The sequence below is a fragment of the Tyto alba genome, unplaced genomic scaffold (genome assembly GCF_018691265.1).
Source record: "Tyto alba isolate M040663 unplaced genomic scaffold, T.alba_DEE_v4.0 Super-Scaffold_26, whole genome shotgun sequence".
Taxonomy (NCBI): domain Eukaryota; kingdom Metazoa; phylum Chordata; class Aves; order Strigiformes; family Tytonidae; genus Tyto; species Tyto alba.
This window is the reverse complement of record NW_024881300.1, coordinates 12,799,233-12,820,394: the sequence shown is the minus strand read 5'-3', so window position 1 is coordinate 12,820,394 and position 21,162 is coordinate 12,799,233. Positions and strand designations below refer to the sequence as shown.

Below are 21,162 nucleotides of genomic sequence, written 5' to 3'. Positions count from 1 at the left end.
AATGTGTGTGTGCTTCAGTACCAAAACACAAGCTCTTTTTCGTGATGAAGTTCCTCAAAGTCCAAAAGAATATATTGATAGAGTTTTTCAGATCAGACTGAAAAAAATGTAGTCCTAACTATGATTAAAACATTTTATATCTATCTACCATGTAACATTAAAAAAAAAAAAAAAAAAAAAAAGAGTACTCACAGGTAGTAGATTGCCAGTGTAAGATGGAAGGAAATTATTCTGTCCAGGAGTTACGGTGGTGGTCTCTATAAGTGCCATTGCATTGATTTGAATAATTTAATTAGATTTCTGGTTTGTGCCCAAATTAGTTGACTGTTTTGATTTCAGACAATGTTTGTTTATTTATGATGTGGTCACAGATCTGTACCGTAAATCAAAATTGGAATAGCTAAAATGCTATGCAGAAGGAAGGTGAAAGATTGATTGTGCTTTCTTTGGCTATTAAGTAAAACAAGAGAAGTATAAACTTCTCTTAAAAACTGTTCTTGAAGTCAAGACTGCTGTCTTGATTTTTATATGGATGATTGCTTGAAGGAGATGAAAGTATCTGAGTCCTGGCAACCTGATCTCACAATATGGGGTTGAGACTGTATTAGTGCTAGCCAGATTGTGCGTAACTGTGTGATAAATGCTCGCTAAAGCAAGTGAGATCATGGGGGTTGTATGTAGAGAAAGCATGTGAGTATCCGGCTCAGTTAACATGTTATCAAGATCCTCTGAGTCCTTGTGCTCAGGTCCCCTTAGCAGGCAGTGGTACCCAGGCACTGCCAGACCCCACAGGGCACCAGTGCTGCCTTCGCAGCCACAGAACTGTGAGGGTCCATTGGGAATTGATGCTGGATTTATTTTTTTTTTTCAACTGCACAAGCTGGTTAATGTTTTGTAGTTCAGTTGGTTTTTGCTTTATTTTGCAATTCTGGGTTCAAGTCTGTTTTCCAGCAGCTTCCGCTATCTTTTATAGTTTTGAGTTTGTGTTGTGGTAACTACCTTTCATATGAATTTGGTTTTGCCATGGTTTAAAAGGCCTGCTGGATTTGGGCCTTGTTCTTGGGTAGATTACTTTGGGTGATGCTCATGTTCCGCTTCAGGCATTGAGGTTTTTCACCCCCTGAAATCTTAGGTCTTCCCTTCTGTCAGTTTTCATTTCTATTTTTTATTTGTAGCTAGAATCTTTTGAAATTGTGGCCGAATATTTAAATCACTGTTAGTTGTTATGTGGCCAAGTACATTTATCAGCTGTGGTACTTGGGGGCAGTTTTACAACTGGTTGGGCAAGGCCAGAGAATAATTTGGTCATCTATGCACTAAATGTTTAGGAGACCAGTTGCTTCATGGCAGCTCTTGTGACCCTCTGATGAGTATCACATACATGCCATGTGAAATGTAAAAATGAAAATCCTTTAGACTCATCAAGGCAGGAGATCAGTTTTGTAACACTGTCCTCAGGAATTTTATTCTAAGAGAAGAAATCAAGTGCTTAGCACTCATGGAAAATCATAAAAGCTAATTTTTACAGCTTTTTTTCTGATAACCATTGTAAGATTTTCCATTTTCTCCCTCAAGTGTTCAGCACATTTCTGTAGGTTTATACAAACAAAAATTCCATCTTGACTTCTTGCCTTAAAAGAAAACAAAACCAATATCTGACAAACCATAGAAGCCTTCCACCAAAATTGGCTGCTGTAGTGCCGGTATCAAGGAGAGTATGGGAAGACAGGGAGGACCTAGATCATGGATTTCTGGATTTCTCTCCTTTTGTTCTCAGACTTTACTTGTAGATTTTGGTTTTTACTGTAGGCGCTAAACTTGTTACAAGTGACAAAGTATTCTAGGGTGCATAGGATGACATCTATGTAATAACTTTGAAAAAATCTTTTAAATTAAGCCTTTATTTGTTTGCTTTATGCAGTAGTAGGAGTCTGGACTTGGATGTATGTGGATCTTTTCCATACATATGTTCTCAGAGGTTGTGTAATCGCTCCTAGAATATGCTGAAATACAGTGTCTGTGCCAGTAATAGCTCCTAAACAGAATGTGCTAAAAACAGATGGTTGTTTAGACAGTTACAAGTCCTACCACATAGAGGTAGGAAGTAAAAGACACTTTGGAGATGCAGGTATGGCAGCTGAAATTTGTTAGTACTTCCTCAAGCTGTTAGGAAGGGTATTGCAGGGCAAACAGAAGCTTGGGAAGTACTGCTATCATCCTCTAAAGTGCAGCTCATTTTTCTAAACTAGTTGACATTTTCTACTGATTCTGGTGTGTTGCCAGAGAAAATACAAGCACATATTCAGACCACACTTGGAACCCGGACTTACCTATGAACTCATTGTGATCAAAGAATCTTTACTGACTGTTGCGGAAAGTGCTTTGGTGCCCATTTTGGTAGGAATTTCTGAAACAGTGCAGGATTCCAAATTCATATTTTTGCTTTTATTGTCTGTGGGGTTTTTATGTATTTTATCATTTTACTCCTAGTTTTCAACTAAAAGAGAATAGCCAAATGCTCTGTCTTTAGTGGTGACTATTGCCTTTAATTTCCTGACCATCCTGGTTTCATTGCTATCACTGACTCTCGGATGAAGACAAGACACCTCTGTCACACCTTCTGTTAAAGAGGAATTGTCCTGGTCTGAAGTTTTCCTAATGTGATCAAAGAAATACTTAGTTATTTCTGAATCTAGAATATATTCTGTGAAAATGGAGATCCTAGTGGTTGTACCTCAGGTTGGCCCAGCCACCAGGCATGTTGCATGACGATTACTTTTGGAGAAGCAGACGCTATGCAAAATTAATATATCACATGCAGAATTATTTTTGTTTGTGGGGTTTTTTTCATTATAGAGATGATGATGACATCAACGATGTTGCCTCTATGGCTGGCGTTAATCTTAATGAAGAAAGTGCCCGAATTATGGCTACCAACTCTGACTTGGTTGGAACCCAGATACAGTCCTGTAAAGATGAACCCTTTCTTGCTGCTATACCTCTACATAAACGCATACTTGAAATGGGTGAGAAACATGTCCTTTCCTTTTGATAGTGTTTCCTTTGGAGTTATGCGATTCTGAGTAAGAGAAAATGCTTAGCACTTAAGATTGTTTTTTAAGCATTTTATTAAATAATCTTGTATTGCTAAACTTTCAAGGTTTTTGTGATAAAAGTAATTTAGTTACCTCAAGTTGGAAAAAAAACAGTATACTGATACTTTTATACTTCATGCTTTCCCCATGTTTTTTATATCCAAGGATCTCAAAGCTCTTTGCAAACATTAATTATTTCTCACAGTCCTCCTTCATGTTTTGCATATGAGAAGACTGAAACAGAGAGGTAAAGTAAGTAGTACAGGTCACAGAGGACACCTGTGAATAACATTTAACAGAATGTCGAAGTTATCTGTCAAGATTTTCTTTCCCCATGTAAACCAGTTATTCAGTTTTTAACACCTGCATCTATTTAAGTTCATAGTGATTTTCTTACAGTGTTTTTAAAAAAAAATGTATTTATTTGTCCTGGCTAAAAGTTGTATTTATTTATTCTGCCATTTCAAAACAGAAGTTAAAAACTTTAGTAGAAAAAGTAACTATTTAAAATTAGTGATGTTTTAAAATTAGTAAGTATGCTCAGCATATACTTGATATGACATGCTTCATTAATATAGTATATATGTTCTAGTACCAAAATGCATCTTTTCCAACAAAATTTTGGTAATATTTTCAGAGCCATTGGTGTCTTAAGATACTAAGCTCAAATCATTTAGGGGCATAAATCATATATTTCTTTTAGAACTGTGCTTATGTCACTAGTTATATTTGTAAAATTTTTAGGGATCTAGTTCTTGTAATTTTAAAAATTAGACCAAAAACTTGTTACAAATCAGTACAGTTAGGTTTTTAAGTCCTGTGGTTACTTCTGAAATGTTATTTGTGTTTATGTTCATTGAATTAATGGAAGCCTTTTTATATTGCAGTTGCAGGCAAAGTTCTTCACTGACTTATTGTCAAACTTCAGTCTTGTATTTTAATAAGTGCCCTTTTAAGTTCTCATTCAGAGAAATGAGTTATTTTGCATGCTGTAGTTACCATGTTGCGATGATGTGATGATGGCATTATGTGATGCACTCTGGGAAAGCTTATGTGAAAGATTTGTGAGATGGCTTACTACCACCTCAGCTGGGAAGCTAGGAAGGTTTTAATGAAAATTGTTTAAGAAACTGTTGTGAGGGATATTCACATAATCATTTATACAGGTGTAAGAAAACAAAAAGGAAACAGACATAAAACTGTTAAAAAGAATGGGAAATGAGTAATGAATTTGCCATATAAGCCTTAATGAACTGTCTGGGTGTAACAATTGCTGCACAACATGAAGCTGTAATTACAAGTGCAGGACTTACAGGAATCTGTACATACTTTAAGAGCCACAGAACCCATCACACTATTCATCACTGCCTTTTGGGGTTTGCTCCTCTGAGGAACAAATCCCTATGGCTGTTTTTGAAGCTTTATTGGCTTTGATAATTGAAATGAAACTTTCAAAGCTTTTAAAAGCAGCTGCAGGGATTTACTTCTCAAAAGCAGTGAATCCAGAAGAGCGGCCACTCCTAGTGATCTCCTGCAGCCACTTTTAGAGCTTTATTTTGGCTTTACATGAAGCCTTTTATAGTTTTGAAAGTGGCTGTGGGGTTCACTAGTGGCTACTATCTGGGATCTATGGCTCTTGAGGAGAGAATTCCTTCAGCTGATTTTGAAGTTTTAGAAGCTTGGTTTTCGCTGTGTGTGGCCAGATTTGTTGTTTGCATAGGACCACACACAAATTTAGTAGTTTGTGCTACTGGGCATTTAAAATAATGACATTGTAAGTTCACGACAAAACTCAGTCTTACCATATGTTGCTGTGCCTAGACACACCAGGACTAAGCAAAGGAGGCTGTGACCTTCTCAAGCACATTAGGAAAAAGAAAGTATGAGAGTCCTCATTCTTCTGTTTTTGTTATGCCTGTTGACAAATGAGATAAAATACATTATTTCTTCTTACTTTTACCTGAATATGACTTAAACAGACCTTATTTTCTACCTTTAAATCTATTCATATTTAATGAACACTTTCGTTTTAGGGCATGTTTTTAATGTTTTAGTAAAAGAGAGATTTGTGGTATGTACAGTATTAGGAAACTACTCTTCTCTCCTTTCTCAGAAGCTAGACCTTTCAAGTTTTCTGTAATATTAATCTCCTCCTCTCTTTTCTGAGTAAGAGCTCTGTCGAGCAACTCAGTAGTGTTCCCCAAAGGCTGTTTCGGAGATTGTGCTTCCATTCACCAGAGTCAGAATATAAACTGCTAAAGTGAGAGCAGATGCTATTCAGTCTTTGGCAGTAACCACCAGCCAAATGCCTCAAAGTTATAGTGAAAGAGGTTTCTTAATATATTGTACGTTCTTATCTCTACTATAACTTGGCAGTGTTATCATCCAAAGTTTATTTTAAATCTAAATGACTAATATTATTATTGATCCTTTTAAATGGAAGAAGTAACTGAAATGTAATTCATGCAAAGATATTCATCCACTTCCCACATGTTTCCTTATCCAATTTTGTATCTAGTCATCTTTGGCTGGTAATCATTGCCATTTGTTCATGTAGGAAGACTGGGCTGTGACTGTTTCAAATACTTCTTTGATGCAAAAATCAAGAGTGGGTATTTCTTAGCAGATAACCCATTTCTTTTGCTATTCCATTCAGGATCGTAAAACTTTAAACCCTGATATTTCTACATGACAGCACAGCACAATGAAACATATTCAGAGTTGTAAGGCTTTTGTTTCTCTTTTTGGGAAGCTGAGAGTCAGAGGTTGATGTTCTTCATGCTGATGTGCATACAAACTCTTAAAACTTTCTAGGTCTTTATTAGTAAAATGAGTAGTATTTCTTTAAAGGGCAAGATAAGCCAATTCGACCCTCACAAATAAATAATACTTGAAAACCTAGTTTTTTCATGTGCTTTCATGGCAAAGAAACAAGAAAAATAACCTTAATAATTGGCAATTGTTTCACTTTTATTCATTCAAAAGCTATTACTTGGTGGGTAAGAATGCTGTATTAATTCGGTTGTAGAAGCTACTTTTTGACATTCTGAGTTTCTCTGTTTACCAAAAGGGGCAACACTAATGAATAAGACAATATGACTTAGCAGGTTGTTTTAAGCATGACAGTTTTCTCTGGTTTGTAACCATGTTGTAAAAATAGGAATTCTTTGACTCATTAATTACTTTATTACAGTGTTGTTTCAGAGAGCAGATAAGAATTAGGGTCCACTGTATTGCATATTTAATCTTAGTGGAAGGTAACAGGACACAGTGAAGGATGGGATAAAAAGTAACCCTTTTTATATTGCCGGATAACTAAATCCATGGAAAAAGGGAAGAGATATATTGTATATTTTCATGAGAAGTCTTCTGACTGAGAGTTGGCGGTCTCTAGAAACCTCCACTAGCAGTTCCAAAAAACTTTGCTTTATATTTTGTAGTCAACAGAGCATGATGTCCTCACAAGGTTAGAATATGCAGCAGTTCATTAATTCCCACAGCTTTTATTTTAATTGTAACTGCTTTCTTCTACAACCAGATGATGCCATTTTACTTTCACTTGTCTATCCCTAAAATGTCAAAAGTTACAGAGAATCTCAACCATAAATTAACTGTCTTAATGCAAGAATAATGAAACATAAGTTTGGCATACTGTAGTCTTTGACTTACATTGTTTCTTTCTCTCTTTCTTTTTCTCTTCTCTGTCAGTGTTCTTCACCCGATTTCTCTACTTCAGTTTTTATTGTTACAGAGCACTGACTGAATAGAATAATTACCAATGTGACATTCTAAGAAATGTGGTACTGGTTTGGCCATATTGAATACATTTAACTGTCCATCTTGTATTTTCAAATTATTTTTACTCAATCACATACAATAAAAACATATTGAAAAATCATCAATGAAACGTTTATTTCACATTCATTCAGAATTATTTTTGCATCTGCATTAGGAAACCAATTTTTCTATAGCATGATTTTATGAAATACTGTATTTATATCTGTTATCTTGCATTGTTATAAATTTCCTTTGAAAAAAAATCTATTACATTGACAACATAGCACACACCTTCAACATTTCATATCACAAGATTAGTACTGGATTCTCTTGCTTCATCCAAATAGATTTTTAGGCTAGAAGACGCATAGTGGTGCAGGCCAATTATTATGAAGCTTGAAAATGTGCTGATGAATCCAAATTCTCCTAGTCCACTAGTTAAAAGGCATACAGTTTTCCTTAAAACAGCTTCAGAGAAGCTTGACTTGATAGAATTATAAGTCACTGTCTCTGTCAATGTAACAGTTGTAGGGTTAGACTCAACTTCATTTATAGGTTTACCTTTTTGTTATTTTACGTGTAATATATTTCCTAATTCTGTCTGATGAAATATTGATCGTTGTTCTGCCTTGATTCTTTCTTTGTTCAGTCACACTTGAATTTCATGTCTGCTATAAAAATGCATGTTAAAATATAAGGAAATATCACTGTTTTCTGTATTCTGGAGTGTACTGAATCTACTATGTGGCATCACAGTGGCAGCCCAGTTGTGTGCATATGTATATATTTTAAATAAATAATTTGAATACTCTAGAGGGCTTTTAATATTGCTAAACCATCTAAAAACTGATTGGAATATCCTTCATGGAACCAGGCCAGTAGATTTCAGAGCCTCTATTTAAAGCATTTGTTGCTAGTTTAATAAGAGAGTCACTGTCATCCCAGTTTCATCTGTTTGTTTGTCAACAGTTGTATTCATGTTTGAATGAGATGAAACTGTACTATTGATGATTGCTCTTTCATATACAGAGCAGTTCTAACATAAAAGTATACTTATTTCTCTGGTTGGTTTACTTCAGAGAGTTTTTATGGCTGCTTAGATTACAGCTGTCATGGGTTCTGAAATTCTGAGGTATCAGATTGCCTGTGAACATAATTCTTTGTTTTCACTGTACTTTTTGTTGATGTGACTTAGTCATTTTCATTGTTGACTTTTAACTTTTTATCCATGAGTTGATCTGTCTTCAAACTGATATATTCCTTTTAATATCAGTTTTTCCACCAGCATCTTTCTGTCAGGATGACCTTCTTAAATACCTGTGGACATAACTCTTCATTGTGTGTGGAGATAGTTCTAACATGTACTCGTTCTTAAGCATAGCCTTTTGAAGTCGTGCCATGTCCTAATGACATACTTAGTCCACTTGAACTGTGCCTAGAGTGGTGTTTTCTGTGATTCTAGTTGCTTTTTCTCAGGAAAAAAAAAATGTATTATATAATCCAAATTGCAAGCTATTGTGCATCCCAAATATATTTACTTTCTCTAGTTCTATAAATTTCAGTATGTCACCTGCAGAGATGTGTCAGGTGTAGAGATTTGTCTACATTCTGACATCTGGAATAGTTCTGTAACTTAGTGCAAGGTTAAGGGTTTTTTTCATTAGTATAAAACAAGCAGTTTGTTAGAAATTTTATTTAGATTAGATGATGTTCACTGCTCCCAGTTGTCTTATTGATGTCCATAGTTGTGATAATTTAATTTCTTATGTTGAGAGTGGAGTTTATTGTATGTGTTCAGTAGAGAATCTGGTATTATATTCCAACATATTCGATTGCTAATGTTACACTATTATAAGACAATTGTATGCTATTTCCATTTATTTCTTTTTCAAAAAAGGTGGGAATACATTCCCATCTTAGTATCAGCAGCAGTGTTGCCAAATAAACATAATGGGTAAGTATTTTAAAAGAATCTTAAACTGTATTGTTGTTCTTTCTTTAATAGGTCCATGATTAGACTTCCTGTTTTACAAGATGTCCCAACATGTGTTGGAACGGTAACTTCAGTACCACCTGAGAGCTTGGAGTCTGCCTTTCTGTGAAAGGTAGGGCAGCTTCTGTTCAATATTTTTTGTGTATTTCTAAGGTTTTCTTTTTATTAATCTTACTGGTTCTGCAACACTACAGAATCTGAGTTATGCTTTTAGTGCCAAACTTGAAGTGCCAAAACTGATGTTATTTCACTAAGCAGTAATTTCTCAAAATAAATGTAGATATCTTCAAACTATGATTTAATTATGAAGAAAATGAAGCTGTTTCTTCAGGCATAATTTTCAAAGGTTTTACTCCAATTGAACTGAGAGCATGACCATACTATTTGCTCCCAGAAATATTTTGACAATTGAAGTTTTGTTTTCACCATAATACTTTGCTTCTGTTTTATGAATGTAGTGGAAGAGCCTTCTTTAAAAGGTCTTGCTATTTCTGGAAGGCAGTTATGGCCTTTAGGGCCTCCCAAAATACGTTGCCCAGTCTCAGAATAATTTTGTCTCTGGGAACTGAATGGCTTAAATTTCTTGGTCTCTGCAAAGGAGAGTAACATTGAGATGATCGTTCTGTGGAGATGCATTCTCTACCAGATTCATTTATGAAGTCCATCTCATAAAGAGATTTCTGGTAATAAATATTGGATGTAAAGTAAGAACAATGAAAAGAAAACCTTAGAGAACCATTCAATATTGCAATAAAGCTGACTTACATTATCCCTGTAGGCAAACTCCATGCTCTAGAGGTGGTACTAATATCCCCAACTCTCAACACATGTTGGAACATCTTTGTGGAGGAGGAAGTCATTGATCAGTGAGCAGCATCTTCAAGGATCGTTTAAGGGGGAAAAAGTAAAAGGTAATATTTTCTAGAATATGTTGAAATGATTGTTCATTACGTTTATTTGGCAATCCTGCTGCTCATACTAAGGTTGTAATGTTTTCATTTCTTAAAATTATTGAAAAAAATCTCATAAACTTCACTTTAATCTCTCCTTCTACCATGAGTTTGAATTGTATTTGTTAGCCGCCTCCATCTTGCTGAGTCTACTGCACACAAAGTCCAGATTCTACTGTAATTCATTGGCAATTTCATGCTTTTTTTCAGTGCTTACAATATGGAGGGTGTTAGTCTGTGGCTTAACCAGTTTTGCAGTCTCTGGTGTTAAGTAAGTCAGAGCCAAATGGTGCAAAGTGTTGACGTTGTACAAAGGTGTTCTATTGGTAACAAAAAGGTATTTGTTTTCAAGGAAATAGCTGCAACATTGGATGTTGTGCCAGATAAGGTACCGTCTGTTCTTGCACAATAATGTAGAAATGTGACTTTACCTGTAGTTTATGATAGTTGGTATTATTTTGACAAAATCAAATGACCATGTCTGATCTGGATAAAATTTTTAGTGGTGGATGATCTGGTGATGCACAGGTTTGGTATTAAAGAATGTGGCACAATATCCTGATCTTGACAACTTTTCCTCTATTCCTGGACATACACAGATGAAGGTGCTGCCATTTTGAAATTCAGGTCATGGTTTGATCTACTCTTCTGGTATCCTTTATAATTTCCCGTATTCTTTGTGCATATCCTTTCCAGCTGACATGACCATCTCGCTTCCTTAAAATGAGGCCTCATGCTGAGCTAGTCTGCCTACCATCAGGCTTGTAGTAGACAACTGTGATGCATGTTCAGACATGTCACCAACAAGACTTAAAATTTCAGAGAGATGGCTTCTCTAAAAAAAATATTGCCCAAATGTCTGCACTGTTTACAGAAGTTTCTTTAAAAGAACAGAAGTGTATAGGCAAATTCTAGTACTTGGTATTCCTTTTAATCCTTGTGTGGAAGTGTTTGAGAGTAGTTTCTGTTACTGTGAGGACTGTGTTACAGGGTGCTGACTTCTGTGTTACAGGATGCTGACGTGTTTGTCATCTCTGACATTCCTATAAGAGTTCTCCATCTCTTTCTCACCTGGCATGCTGTCATAATCATATAGTACTTGTGTTTAAGCCTAAGATCCTGTAGTGGTTTAGTATTTTTTGATCTTGGGCTTATCCCAAGAAGCACATTCTTCTAGTCTGCATGAAAGCAGGTAGGGGATAAATTCCCAACTAACAACTTCCCTGTTGTTTTCTTAAGGACTCTTATGGGTGTCATTGCCATATTAGTTCTTTCTCATCAGGTGCCTCTAATAATTTCTTTTGCTTTGACTATGTAGTGAGTAACCAAACACAGAAGTGCATTGAGGCATTGAGGTACTATTATTCATAAACATGGTGAATATGTTTTCTAGTTCTCTACAGTCACTCTCTGTTTCTTCTTTAATGTTCCTGAATGACTTTAGACATGCTGATATTATTGTATTTATGTTTTGAGAAAACTATGGTGAAAAAAAAATAGAAACTGTAATCTGTATATTCTCATTTGACTTGTTGAGACCTGCACTATTTCAGTTTTCATCCCCTCCTCTGTCTTTTACATTTTCTTCACACTGTTCAGGCACTGCAGCACAGGTTACTGAGATTATAGGGTACGATCAGGATGTAGCTCTCAAACATTCTTTGACCTTCAGTGCCTCCTTTTTAATAACTTCAGTATCCTCCCTTCTTTTAGGATATACACATGAAATTGCATTTTAGGATTATCTTAAAGAGGAATTGTTAAAAGAGAAGGAAATAAACATCATAATTAAGGATAACATGTTTCTTTAGCGCATTGAGATTTTGATTTCTTCTAAAAGAAACAGGGTAATATACAGTTTAGTTAGAGAAGAAAATAGGGGAAGATTAATAGTAGTAACTTCTGTTCCTTCAGAGTTTACATTCTTTCTGTCTTCCCTGATCAGGCTGTCAGACTTCCTTGTCATCTGAATACCAAGTATTCTCTAAGATGCATTGCTTATGTTCATGCTTCCGTGATTTGTGGCAAGTCCTTCCATATTCCAAGCCTTCACATACCTGTGCATAATGTTGTTTCGTGACCAGCTTGGTTCAGTTAGAGACAAACCACTGAGGATAAGAAAAATACTCTTTAGAGATGATTAACAGCTACCTTTTGGCTGTTTAATTATCTAGCTTAGAGTCAGAATTTTGGAAACCGGTTTCCAAACAATTTTTGGATATATATTTTAGGTCAGACCTCTTCTCAAATTATTAGTTCTTTCTTTTTCCCAAAAAGCATGCATGATGTGTGGGTTCCTAGACTTACCCACCTGCTTGAGAATTCTTAGAGAAGTAAAGGCACTGTCATTCTTACATGCCTTCAATCAAAAAAACCTAATCTTAAAAGTAGGATCCTTGAGAATTTCTTCTACTTGATGAATTTTTTTGTCCTGCTCCACAACCCACCAACTTGTATAAGAGCTTTAAATCAGCACAGAAAATAGGATCAGACATTTTAGCCTGGGTTGCACATAGATTTTTGCATGGATACAACTATTTCTCTGGGTCTGTGTTAAAATAATTATACCAATATGACCCCCTAGAATGGAGCTGTTCTCGTTGTCCCTTTACAAGAATTAGGGATATCAAATTAAATTGCAAGGTAAAAGTTCAAAACAAGCCAACAGGGCTATTTTTTTAGCCAGGTGGGTATTTAAGTTGTGGAACTCTTTCATTTAGGATGTTGCAGGTTCAAAAAATTGCTTGAAGATTAATGGGGAAAAAACTCCATTCTGACCTAACAGAGAGAAAGATAAGATCCTCTAATTTAGGATGGTCCTGGGCTGTATATTGTCGTATAATTGTCACTGCATGCCTTTTTTTTCAATAGTCTTCTAGCAGCATCTCCCACTACTGCTGTTAGAGAAAGGAGACTGGATTATATTACCCAGTATAGCTTTTCTTAACTTTTTATACAATTATATAAAAACATAACTATTTATTATAGTACAGTTTGTACTGAATAAGTTAAATCCACTGTAGTACCTGAAACAAGTTTTATGAGTGGTTTTTTATTTGAATCTTTGCTAAAATAATTTGGTTGGCATTTACTTTGGAGGGAACAGGAGAAGAGAGTATTAAAATATGTGTAACATCCAGAATTTTTATTCCTTTAGGTTACATTACAATTGTATGGCTGATTATCTTTTTTTCTGCTGTGTCTTGTACTGAAAATGTCTGTTTATTTTGAGGATTTAAATCTGTGTGTCTGGGATTTATTAATTTATTTTTTAAAGTGACTGATGTTTCACTAGTTGCTTAATTTCACAAAATGATTCCTGGGGAATCATCTCAAGGTGGGTAGTTCTGAAGAAGTACAGAACAAATACTATACCCAGCAAGTCCTGAGTTCTCAAGAAGACTGTCCACTTCTATCGAGAAGCCAGCTCATGAGATAGTCTTTATACTATGAGTGGAGCAATATTCTTTTACAAACAAGCTTACTGAAGTAATTAATATAAGGTCTTCTGTTACTTTTTATCACCATGTAATTGTTATTTACAAAGTCATTCTCTTTAACAAAGTCAGTTTCTTACATATGGACTGGAAGTACGCTGTTGAGCAGTATCAGATACTGGTTTACAGAATCTTTCCCATTCCAGTTCAGGGCTGGTTTAGAGCTCTGGAATATATCTTGGCCATCTGCCCCTCACAGAGGGGTGCTGGTTTGTACCTGCTAGAGGGAATTGTTTACCCGATCTCAAAGCACTTGGCACTGATTCCCTCTAGTTTGGCAGGAATCACACTCTCTGTGGCTTCCCTAAATACTCTCCAGGTTATTGTGTTCCTCAGAGGCGCCTGCTCAAATGACTTCATTTGGATTGGCTGTTTCTGTGAGGATTGCAACTAAAGTTTTTCAGTTTCTCCTTTCTATAGCCTGTCTTCTAGCACCTAACAGGCTTAACAGTACAGCAAGTCAACATTTATTAAATTATTTATGCTTTTAGTTTTTAAGACTTAAAGTGAGGCTTTTTATTTAAAGGACTGAAAACAGAAAATTGCAGCTTAAATTACCATATTATTTCTTTTGCCTGGGATCGCCAAGTTATCTTGTACCTCTAGGAATCTATCATCCTAATCACCAGAGCTAGTGACTTGTTGTTTGCATTATTGCTGTTTAACAAGCTTTTCCTTCAGTTTTTAATACTTAAAGTCTGTCTGGGGTTCTGGTAGCCCTTCCAACACAACCCCAGGGTATTTTGTACTCAACCAATGTCCTCAATTTTTTCCTTTGTTGTGTTCCATCCCCCAAACTCTAGCTTAATAATTAAGATTGTTTTTTCCCTTTGATAGCAGAATGAATGCAGTGTTGATGGATTACTTTGTAGGTTGAGGCCAGTGCTATATGGGTGATACACCCTGTTCTTAAGTCCCACCTGATGGGACTGGGTCAAGTAAGTTCAATTATTACCATTTATGGCTCCTAAGGATGCCAAAGCCCCTTAGTACATTAGAGTTGTTTCCCCTTTGTGTTTAGTCAGCCTGATAGTTATATGCTGTTGCTCAGTTTAGAATTATTAATATAACAGTATTAAACAAAGCACCTATTGCTTTCTATTGGTGTCATGACCTGCTTTCTGTAGACAAGACATGGTGTGTCTTAAGACATAGAAATATTACTTGTCTAGTTTCAGAAGGTGACCTGCTCTCCCTTTTCACCCCAATTTTTGCAGCTGTTAAGTCTCCAGAAGTTCCTCTGTAGCATATCTTGAAAAGTGACTACTTAACCGATCATGTTGTATTTAAATACATGTAATTTTACAGAGATTAAGGTGTTTTAAATGTTTCACTGCTGACACCTACAGCAGAACTATAAAAGCATCTGTTTCCCTTATGCTATTGAAATGGAGAAATGGAATTTATTAAAGAATTCTATAGTTTGGAAGACTACAGAAATTCAAGTGGTAGTTTTTCCAATACCTTGCTTTTCCTGATGAGAAAGATTGCAGAGGGACTGAGGCGTGTAAAAGTGTGGTGGTTCTGCTGGGATAAAAGAGGAAGGAGTCTTGAGCCTAAAATTGCAGATGCAGTCCAGGGTACAGCCTAGTACTTACTGTGCTGTGGGGATGAGGTAGGTAGTAGATGTGACCAGGTGCATCTCCGTTGCATTATTCTAGATCTGATGCTGTTGAATGAGGTTGAACAAAAGTTTAAAAAATAATGTCCCAGATTCCAGGGGGTGGACTTCTGTGGTTTGTTTCCATCCTGTAGGATGCAAGCCAGCTGTGACAGCAGAATAAGCCTGGACATAAGAAATCTGGTTCCAGTTGCATCTTGGGTCAATACTTCGTGCACAGAATTTAGAGTTTAAGAAGTTGCTCCTGGTTTTAAGATGACAGCAGAGAGTGCTTTCTTCAGTTCTGGCTGACCTGTGATTAGGGAAAATAGAGACTAATTATGTGCTCTGCCAATGTTTCTGTTGAAGGACAAGACAAATTCAAGTCCTAAATACATGCTGTTTAACTGTTTAAAACCAGTTCCTCAAGGTTTTTCTGTTTTAAGTGTAAACGTAAGGAGATTTTATATAGGCACTTAATAATTTATCACATCAATAATCAGAGTCAGACCTAGTGTTTTACAAGTAATTTTTTTAATCTTTGATCTCAATCCTGTCAGTCCTCTTAAAGTATAAATTATTAAAGTAACTTTTTGATTCTTTGAAAGCCTATCTGCAAAGATAGTATTTTTCTTTGACTTCTCAAATAGGACAGTATTCTTCTTAGATTTATTTCAGTTTGTTTGATCAATAAAATATAATTAAACTTTTAAAGTGCAGCAAAGACAGTACCTTTCAGATAGCTAAGCACATGATAGCACTCGTCAGAATTTTCACTTCTTGGGACCTGAAAGTTTTCAGTGACAAGGTTTAGGTGCTTTTATGTTTGTAAAAAACAGTCTTGTACTGGTGACACATATGCCAATATCAGAATAATATTGCTGAATGTTTTTTTCCTCAGGGTTTTTGGAACTTGTATATAAGTCCTAACTTTATAGAAACTGTTGCAGTATTTCAAACTTGTAAATAGAATATAGTTTATGTGTAACAAAAATATTCTAACACTTATACTTGCATTGCATGCTGTCTTGTATACTGTAGATCTTTATTAAATGCTGATTGAACCATGGTTTGCTATTAAAACTTTCAAACATATAATTAAGAATTAATATGTAGGCAGGCCTTACTGTGTTGTTTCATAAGTGCTTGGCAACTTACAGAACAACTAATACTTTGGGGGTATTAATTTGTGATCCCTCCTATTTTCCATATCCAATAATGTGACTCACCTGACTGCTTTAGTAGCATTTGATGCTGCTGAGGATATGTTGAAACTGAGTCCTGCCACCGAAGTGTTCATGCAATCGGTCATCAATTGTTGATGGTCTCGTACAGTTCTGCTGTAGTAGAGATCTGGCAAGAACACCTGAAGGAAGAACGTGACCTTAGTTTTGTCTTTATAAAATCTGAAATTCAAGTAGAGATTGGTTAAAATTATAGCTTGGAGCATTGCTTTGCTCCATCTCCATTTTTGTTGTTATCCTTGATGATGTTTTTATCATAGCTCTAGGAAAAGTTCAGAATTACATTGCTGAAGTAATTTTAAAGACTTGAAGCATATACTTGTTATCAAAAATGTCTAAATTTAACAAATGTGTTATTTAAAAGCAAGCAACTTTTTTAAAATTACACATTTCTTGATGTTTTACTTCTATGTGTGTGGCTCCTTACTGCTCTAAATGCAGAATTTTGGTCACAAAACTAAAGTTAAGGTGGCCGTGTTATCAAATGTAAAACTCATTAAGAAGATCACTTAGAAATCAAACAAGTTCAACTTCTTTGAACAAAAGACAGATGGTAGCAGCCTGTTGATAGGAATTAGTTGTTTGGGTTTTTTTTCTTTTTAAAAATTTTCTCTTTGGGTCTTGTGTTTCTGTATATAAGTGTATATATTATGACTTGTTATCGCAGTGATCAGCTGGCACAATTAAGACCAGAATCTGGAATGACAGGACCTAAATACCTGTACATGAAGCCACTCTCCAGTGACTTGGTTAGCAAGATAAATAATATATCAAGGTTTGTGATAAAATGAGGTATATATAGCATTATAAAATATGTATGTTTGTATACACACATTTCTTAAAACTATTAATTAAACTTCTTTTCTCACATCATCAGTCTTGCAAAGGGAAGAGAAGGAGAAGCTTTTCTGTATTAAAACTGGGAAAAGTAATTATGCAGACTAGAAGAATATCTCAGAATATCCTATTTCGAGATCAGTATTATTTTCCTTTGATGACAAACAGAATTACAGTACTGTTTTTATAAATGAGAGTGGATGAAACTTGGGAGGGAGATGTAGCAGAGAGTTAAAAAATACTAAGACTTTAATATAGAAACATATGAAAATTAACAGTTTCCAGGCCTTTTCATAGATTGGGTTTCTACTTGGTATTTTCTCCAAGTAGCAGAAATCAAAAAAAGACAATCTCCTAACAACGGTATCAGAACTGTTTTTAGGTCAGCAGATCAATAAAGTGGTATGCATGTCTGTTTATGAAAGTAGTATAACTAGGCCAGCCTTTCCAGGTGTAGATGAAATTGTTTCAGGAGCACATTGGTAATTTTCCCATCCTTGCCCCAAGTACAATCCAAGTATTTGAGAAGGGTGCCAAGTCTTCATGTAGTGTACAGCTTTGGAATGCACCCTGCTTCTGACACCTTATGCCAACAGGATTTTGACTAATGTAATTTAGAGCAGGGAAGATGTGATGTTGCTTCCACACATGGTGAGTATTGTGCATGACAACTTGAGTTTTAAAAAATGTATCTTTGTCTTTTTGTAGTCTGGTTTCTTGTTGCTAATTCATTTTTTGGGAAAATTTGTTTTGTAGTATTTCTTACTTAGACTGTTCTCCAGAGAAAGCTAGCCTTAAGTGGTTGATGGGTCTTTTCACTTTCCTTCTCTCTCCCTTCAGGCAACTTTTGAATCCATTGATAAATCAGCAGCTAGATGGCCCCTCTGTGTGTCCCTGTTGACGGGGAAATCACCCGTTTTTTCCTTTACTTTGCTATTCTGTCTGGTTGGCTGCCAGTAAGCACTCTTGTACAGTCTGGCCAGGCTATCCTCAGGGTGAGCTGACTGTGCCCAGATAGCAAGCTGGACAAATACACACTGGGAGACATGCCTGGAGGTGATTTTAGATATGAGAGAACTAAGGGTATTGTGGAATAATAAGGAATATGGGAGGAAGTTGGAACTGTGCAGAAGGACAAAGATCATAGAATTGCTCAGGTTGGCAAAGAGCTTGAGTGTCATCTAGTCCAACCTCTTGCTCAGAGTTGGGTCAACATTAAAATTCAGACAGGGTTCCTTAGGGCAATGTCTGGCTGAGTCTTAAAAACCTGGAAGGTGGGAGAGTCTACAGCTTTTTTCTGCAAAGTGTTCTAGTACTTAATTATCTTCATAGTGAAGAATTCTTCCCTATATCTAGTCAGAACCTCTGCTGTTTCAGTTTATGAATTGATATCTCATTTTTCTTCCAGGCATCCTCAGTAAAGAGTCTGGCTCCAACTTTGCAGTAACCTCTCCCCTAAGTCTTCTCTTCTCCAGAGTAAAGAGCTCCCAGGTTCTTCTCATATATAGGTCATACTTTCCAACCCCATAACCACCTTTGACTTTTCCGTGGAGTCAAGTCTTTTGAAGTCTTGTATTGGGCAGCCCAGAACTGACTGCAGTACTCTAGATGTGGGCTGAGTGCTGAGTGCTAAGGAATAATTGCTTCCCTTGATGAGTTGTTGACGTGGTTTGAGCATGGTCGGCAGCCAACCACCACGCAGTCACTCTCTCTCCCTTCTCTTCCAGCAATAAGAAGGGACAGAGAGCCAGGCTTGGGGTTTGAGATACGACTGGGATGGGGGAAAAAAATCCCCCTTTATGGGCACGAGCAAAAGTCAGACTTGTTAGGGGAAGAAAAAAAAGAACATAGATTTATTACAGACACTAACAACACGTAACGGAGTAGGACAGTGAGAAACATTGCCACATCCTGAGAACACCTTCCCCCCCACCCCTCCCTTCTTCCCGGGCTCAGTTCTGCTCCCAATATCTCCTCCTCCTCCCCCCAGTGGCGCAGGGGCAGGGAATGGAGGGTGTAGTCAGTGCTGCCACTTCCTCCAGCTTCAGTGGGGGGAGCTTCTGGAACTTCTTCCCCCTGTCCCACCGTGGTCTCCCTCTCACAGGAGACAGTCCTCCACAAACTTTCTCCGACATGAGTTCCTCCCACGGGCCGCAGCGTTCCCCACATTGCTCCGTCTTGGATCACTAACTTTCTCTGACTGGATTCCCTCCCATAGCTGCAGCCCTTCCTGAGCTGCTCCAGCGTGGGGCACCCCCGCATGCTGCAATCCTCCCAGCGCTGAATTACAGCAGCGGGGTTTACCTTTTCCCACAAGACCCCGGCCTTCTTTGGGCACAGCACCTTGATCAGTCTGGTGGAAACCACAGGCCATAAATCAGTGTCTGCTCCACCATAGATCTTCCTGGGTGGCAGGGGGGATCCGCCCTGCCGTCTCACCACAGGATACAGGGGGGTCTCTGCTCCGGCACACCTCCCCCCTCCTTTCTCCCTCCGTTCCTCCACTGACCTTGGTGTTCATGCAGCTGCAGCAGCTCTTCCTCACATGTCCCACTGCCCATCACCACGTCCCTTCTTAAATACGTTATCGCAGAGGCGCAGCTGATTGGCTCAGTTTCCAAACAGAAGTGGAGCTGACTTGGAGCTGGGGGAGCTTCAAGAAGCTTCTCACAGGGGGCCGCCCCTATAGCCCCCTCCCCTGCCACCAAAAAAAACCCCACCACTCACTCAACCCAGGACAGTTGTTTACTGTTGATCTACCATTTTTCTACCTCCCCCTCCCAGTTCCTGAGGTGGGTATTAAAAAGGGTAAATCCCAGGACAGACTACTGGCCTCCAGGTGTTTTTCTGGACTTGAGAATATTGTGTTGAGGGATTTCAGGAGTGGAAAGTTACTGGGTTATTGCAGGGGCTGGTGAAGAGGATATAGGACAAGAATGTTTAAGAACCAAGTATCTAAGGGAGTGGTCCTTTGATTATTGATGAATTTCTGAATTGCTGAATAGGCAAAACAAGACATACAATGGTTGAATTTTTTTAGAACAAAAGTCTTTAGAATTAGGAAAATCTATTGTGAAAAAACCAAGATGGTGATAGTTCTTTATTAAGAAAGGATTGTGTGTGTTCAGGGAAGTTGGGTAGCTGTAGTTACACTGCTGAAATTTGAGGAATTATTATTTTAACAATTATTCATTTATACCCTTGCCTAGAATACTCAGCAGAATTTTCCTTCTCAAACCTCTTTTTTGGATACATTAATTAAATTTCCCTTCTTACTCTCATTTTATCTTTCAGACTAGGGTTTTTTGATTGATAGCTTTGCTTACACATGTTTGAATAATAAAATGGTGCATGCTCAAGTGGGTCTTGATATTTCACGTCTGACTTGCACAAATAGCTCCTACCAATATGAATAGTCCTACTGACTTCAAGGACTTAATTTGCATGAGTAACAGTTGCAGCATTGGGTTCTTAATGCCTATGTCTGCTTTCCATTATATGTTCAGCTTTCAGCAACTTCAGCAGAGTTTCATCTCTATTACAGAGGACAAATTGGGCACCAAGAAAGATTTAATTTTTTTTTAGCAGTAGAGCAAGAATTGGTTAAAAAAGCATATATATGTCCATGGTGCTAAAATCCTTAAGGTAACCTGTACAATATGGAGTCAGTGATGGCTTAAGTTAGTTTAAGAGATAGCAACTTCAAAGCATCATTAAAAAAATTAATATCAGAAATATATGACATAGAGAATTGAGCTCTAGAAGGTGTGAGAATGATGTACTGTAGTGATTTAATAAAATGCACATTTAAATAGGTACCGCAGATCAAAAAGTGTGGGAGAGACGGGGCGAGGGAGAGCTGCAGGAAACAAAACGGCGTTGATGTTGTGTCGTGCGACCCCGGCTGCAACAGCCGCACCTGCGAGCGGAGTGATTCCGGCCTTGGGGCCCCGCTGCTCCGGCCTTGGGGCCCCGCTGCTCCGGCCTTGGGGCCCTGCTGCTCCCGCCTTGGGGCCCCGCTGCTCCCGCCTTGGGGCCCCGCTGCTCCGGCTTTGGGGCCCCGCTGCTCCCGCCTTGGGGCCCCGCTGCTCCCGCCTTGGGGCCCCGCTGCTCCGGCCTTGGGGCCCCGCTGCTCCGGCCTTGGGGCCCCGCTGCTCCGGCCTTGGGGC

At 37.6% G+C, this 21,162-nt stretch overlaps 1 protein-coding gene across 1 annotated transcript in view; it reads left to right on the top strand.

Moving 5' to 3' along the window:
* The window catches only part of LOC116960240 (transcription initiation factor TFIID subunit 4-like), a 148,933-nt gene that overhangs the window by 42,414 nt on the left and 85,357 nt on the right, over positions 1–21,162 (top strand). The window contains exon 10 of the mRNA XM_042797413.1: positions 2,857–3,026. Within this exon, the coding sequence (XP_042653347.1) occupies positions 2,857–3,026 (170 nt within the window). The remainder of the gene's footprint in view (positions 1–2,856; positions 3,027–21,162) is intronic.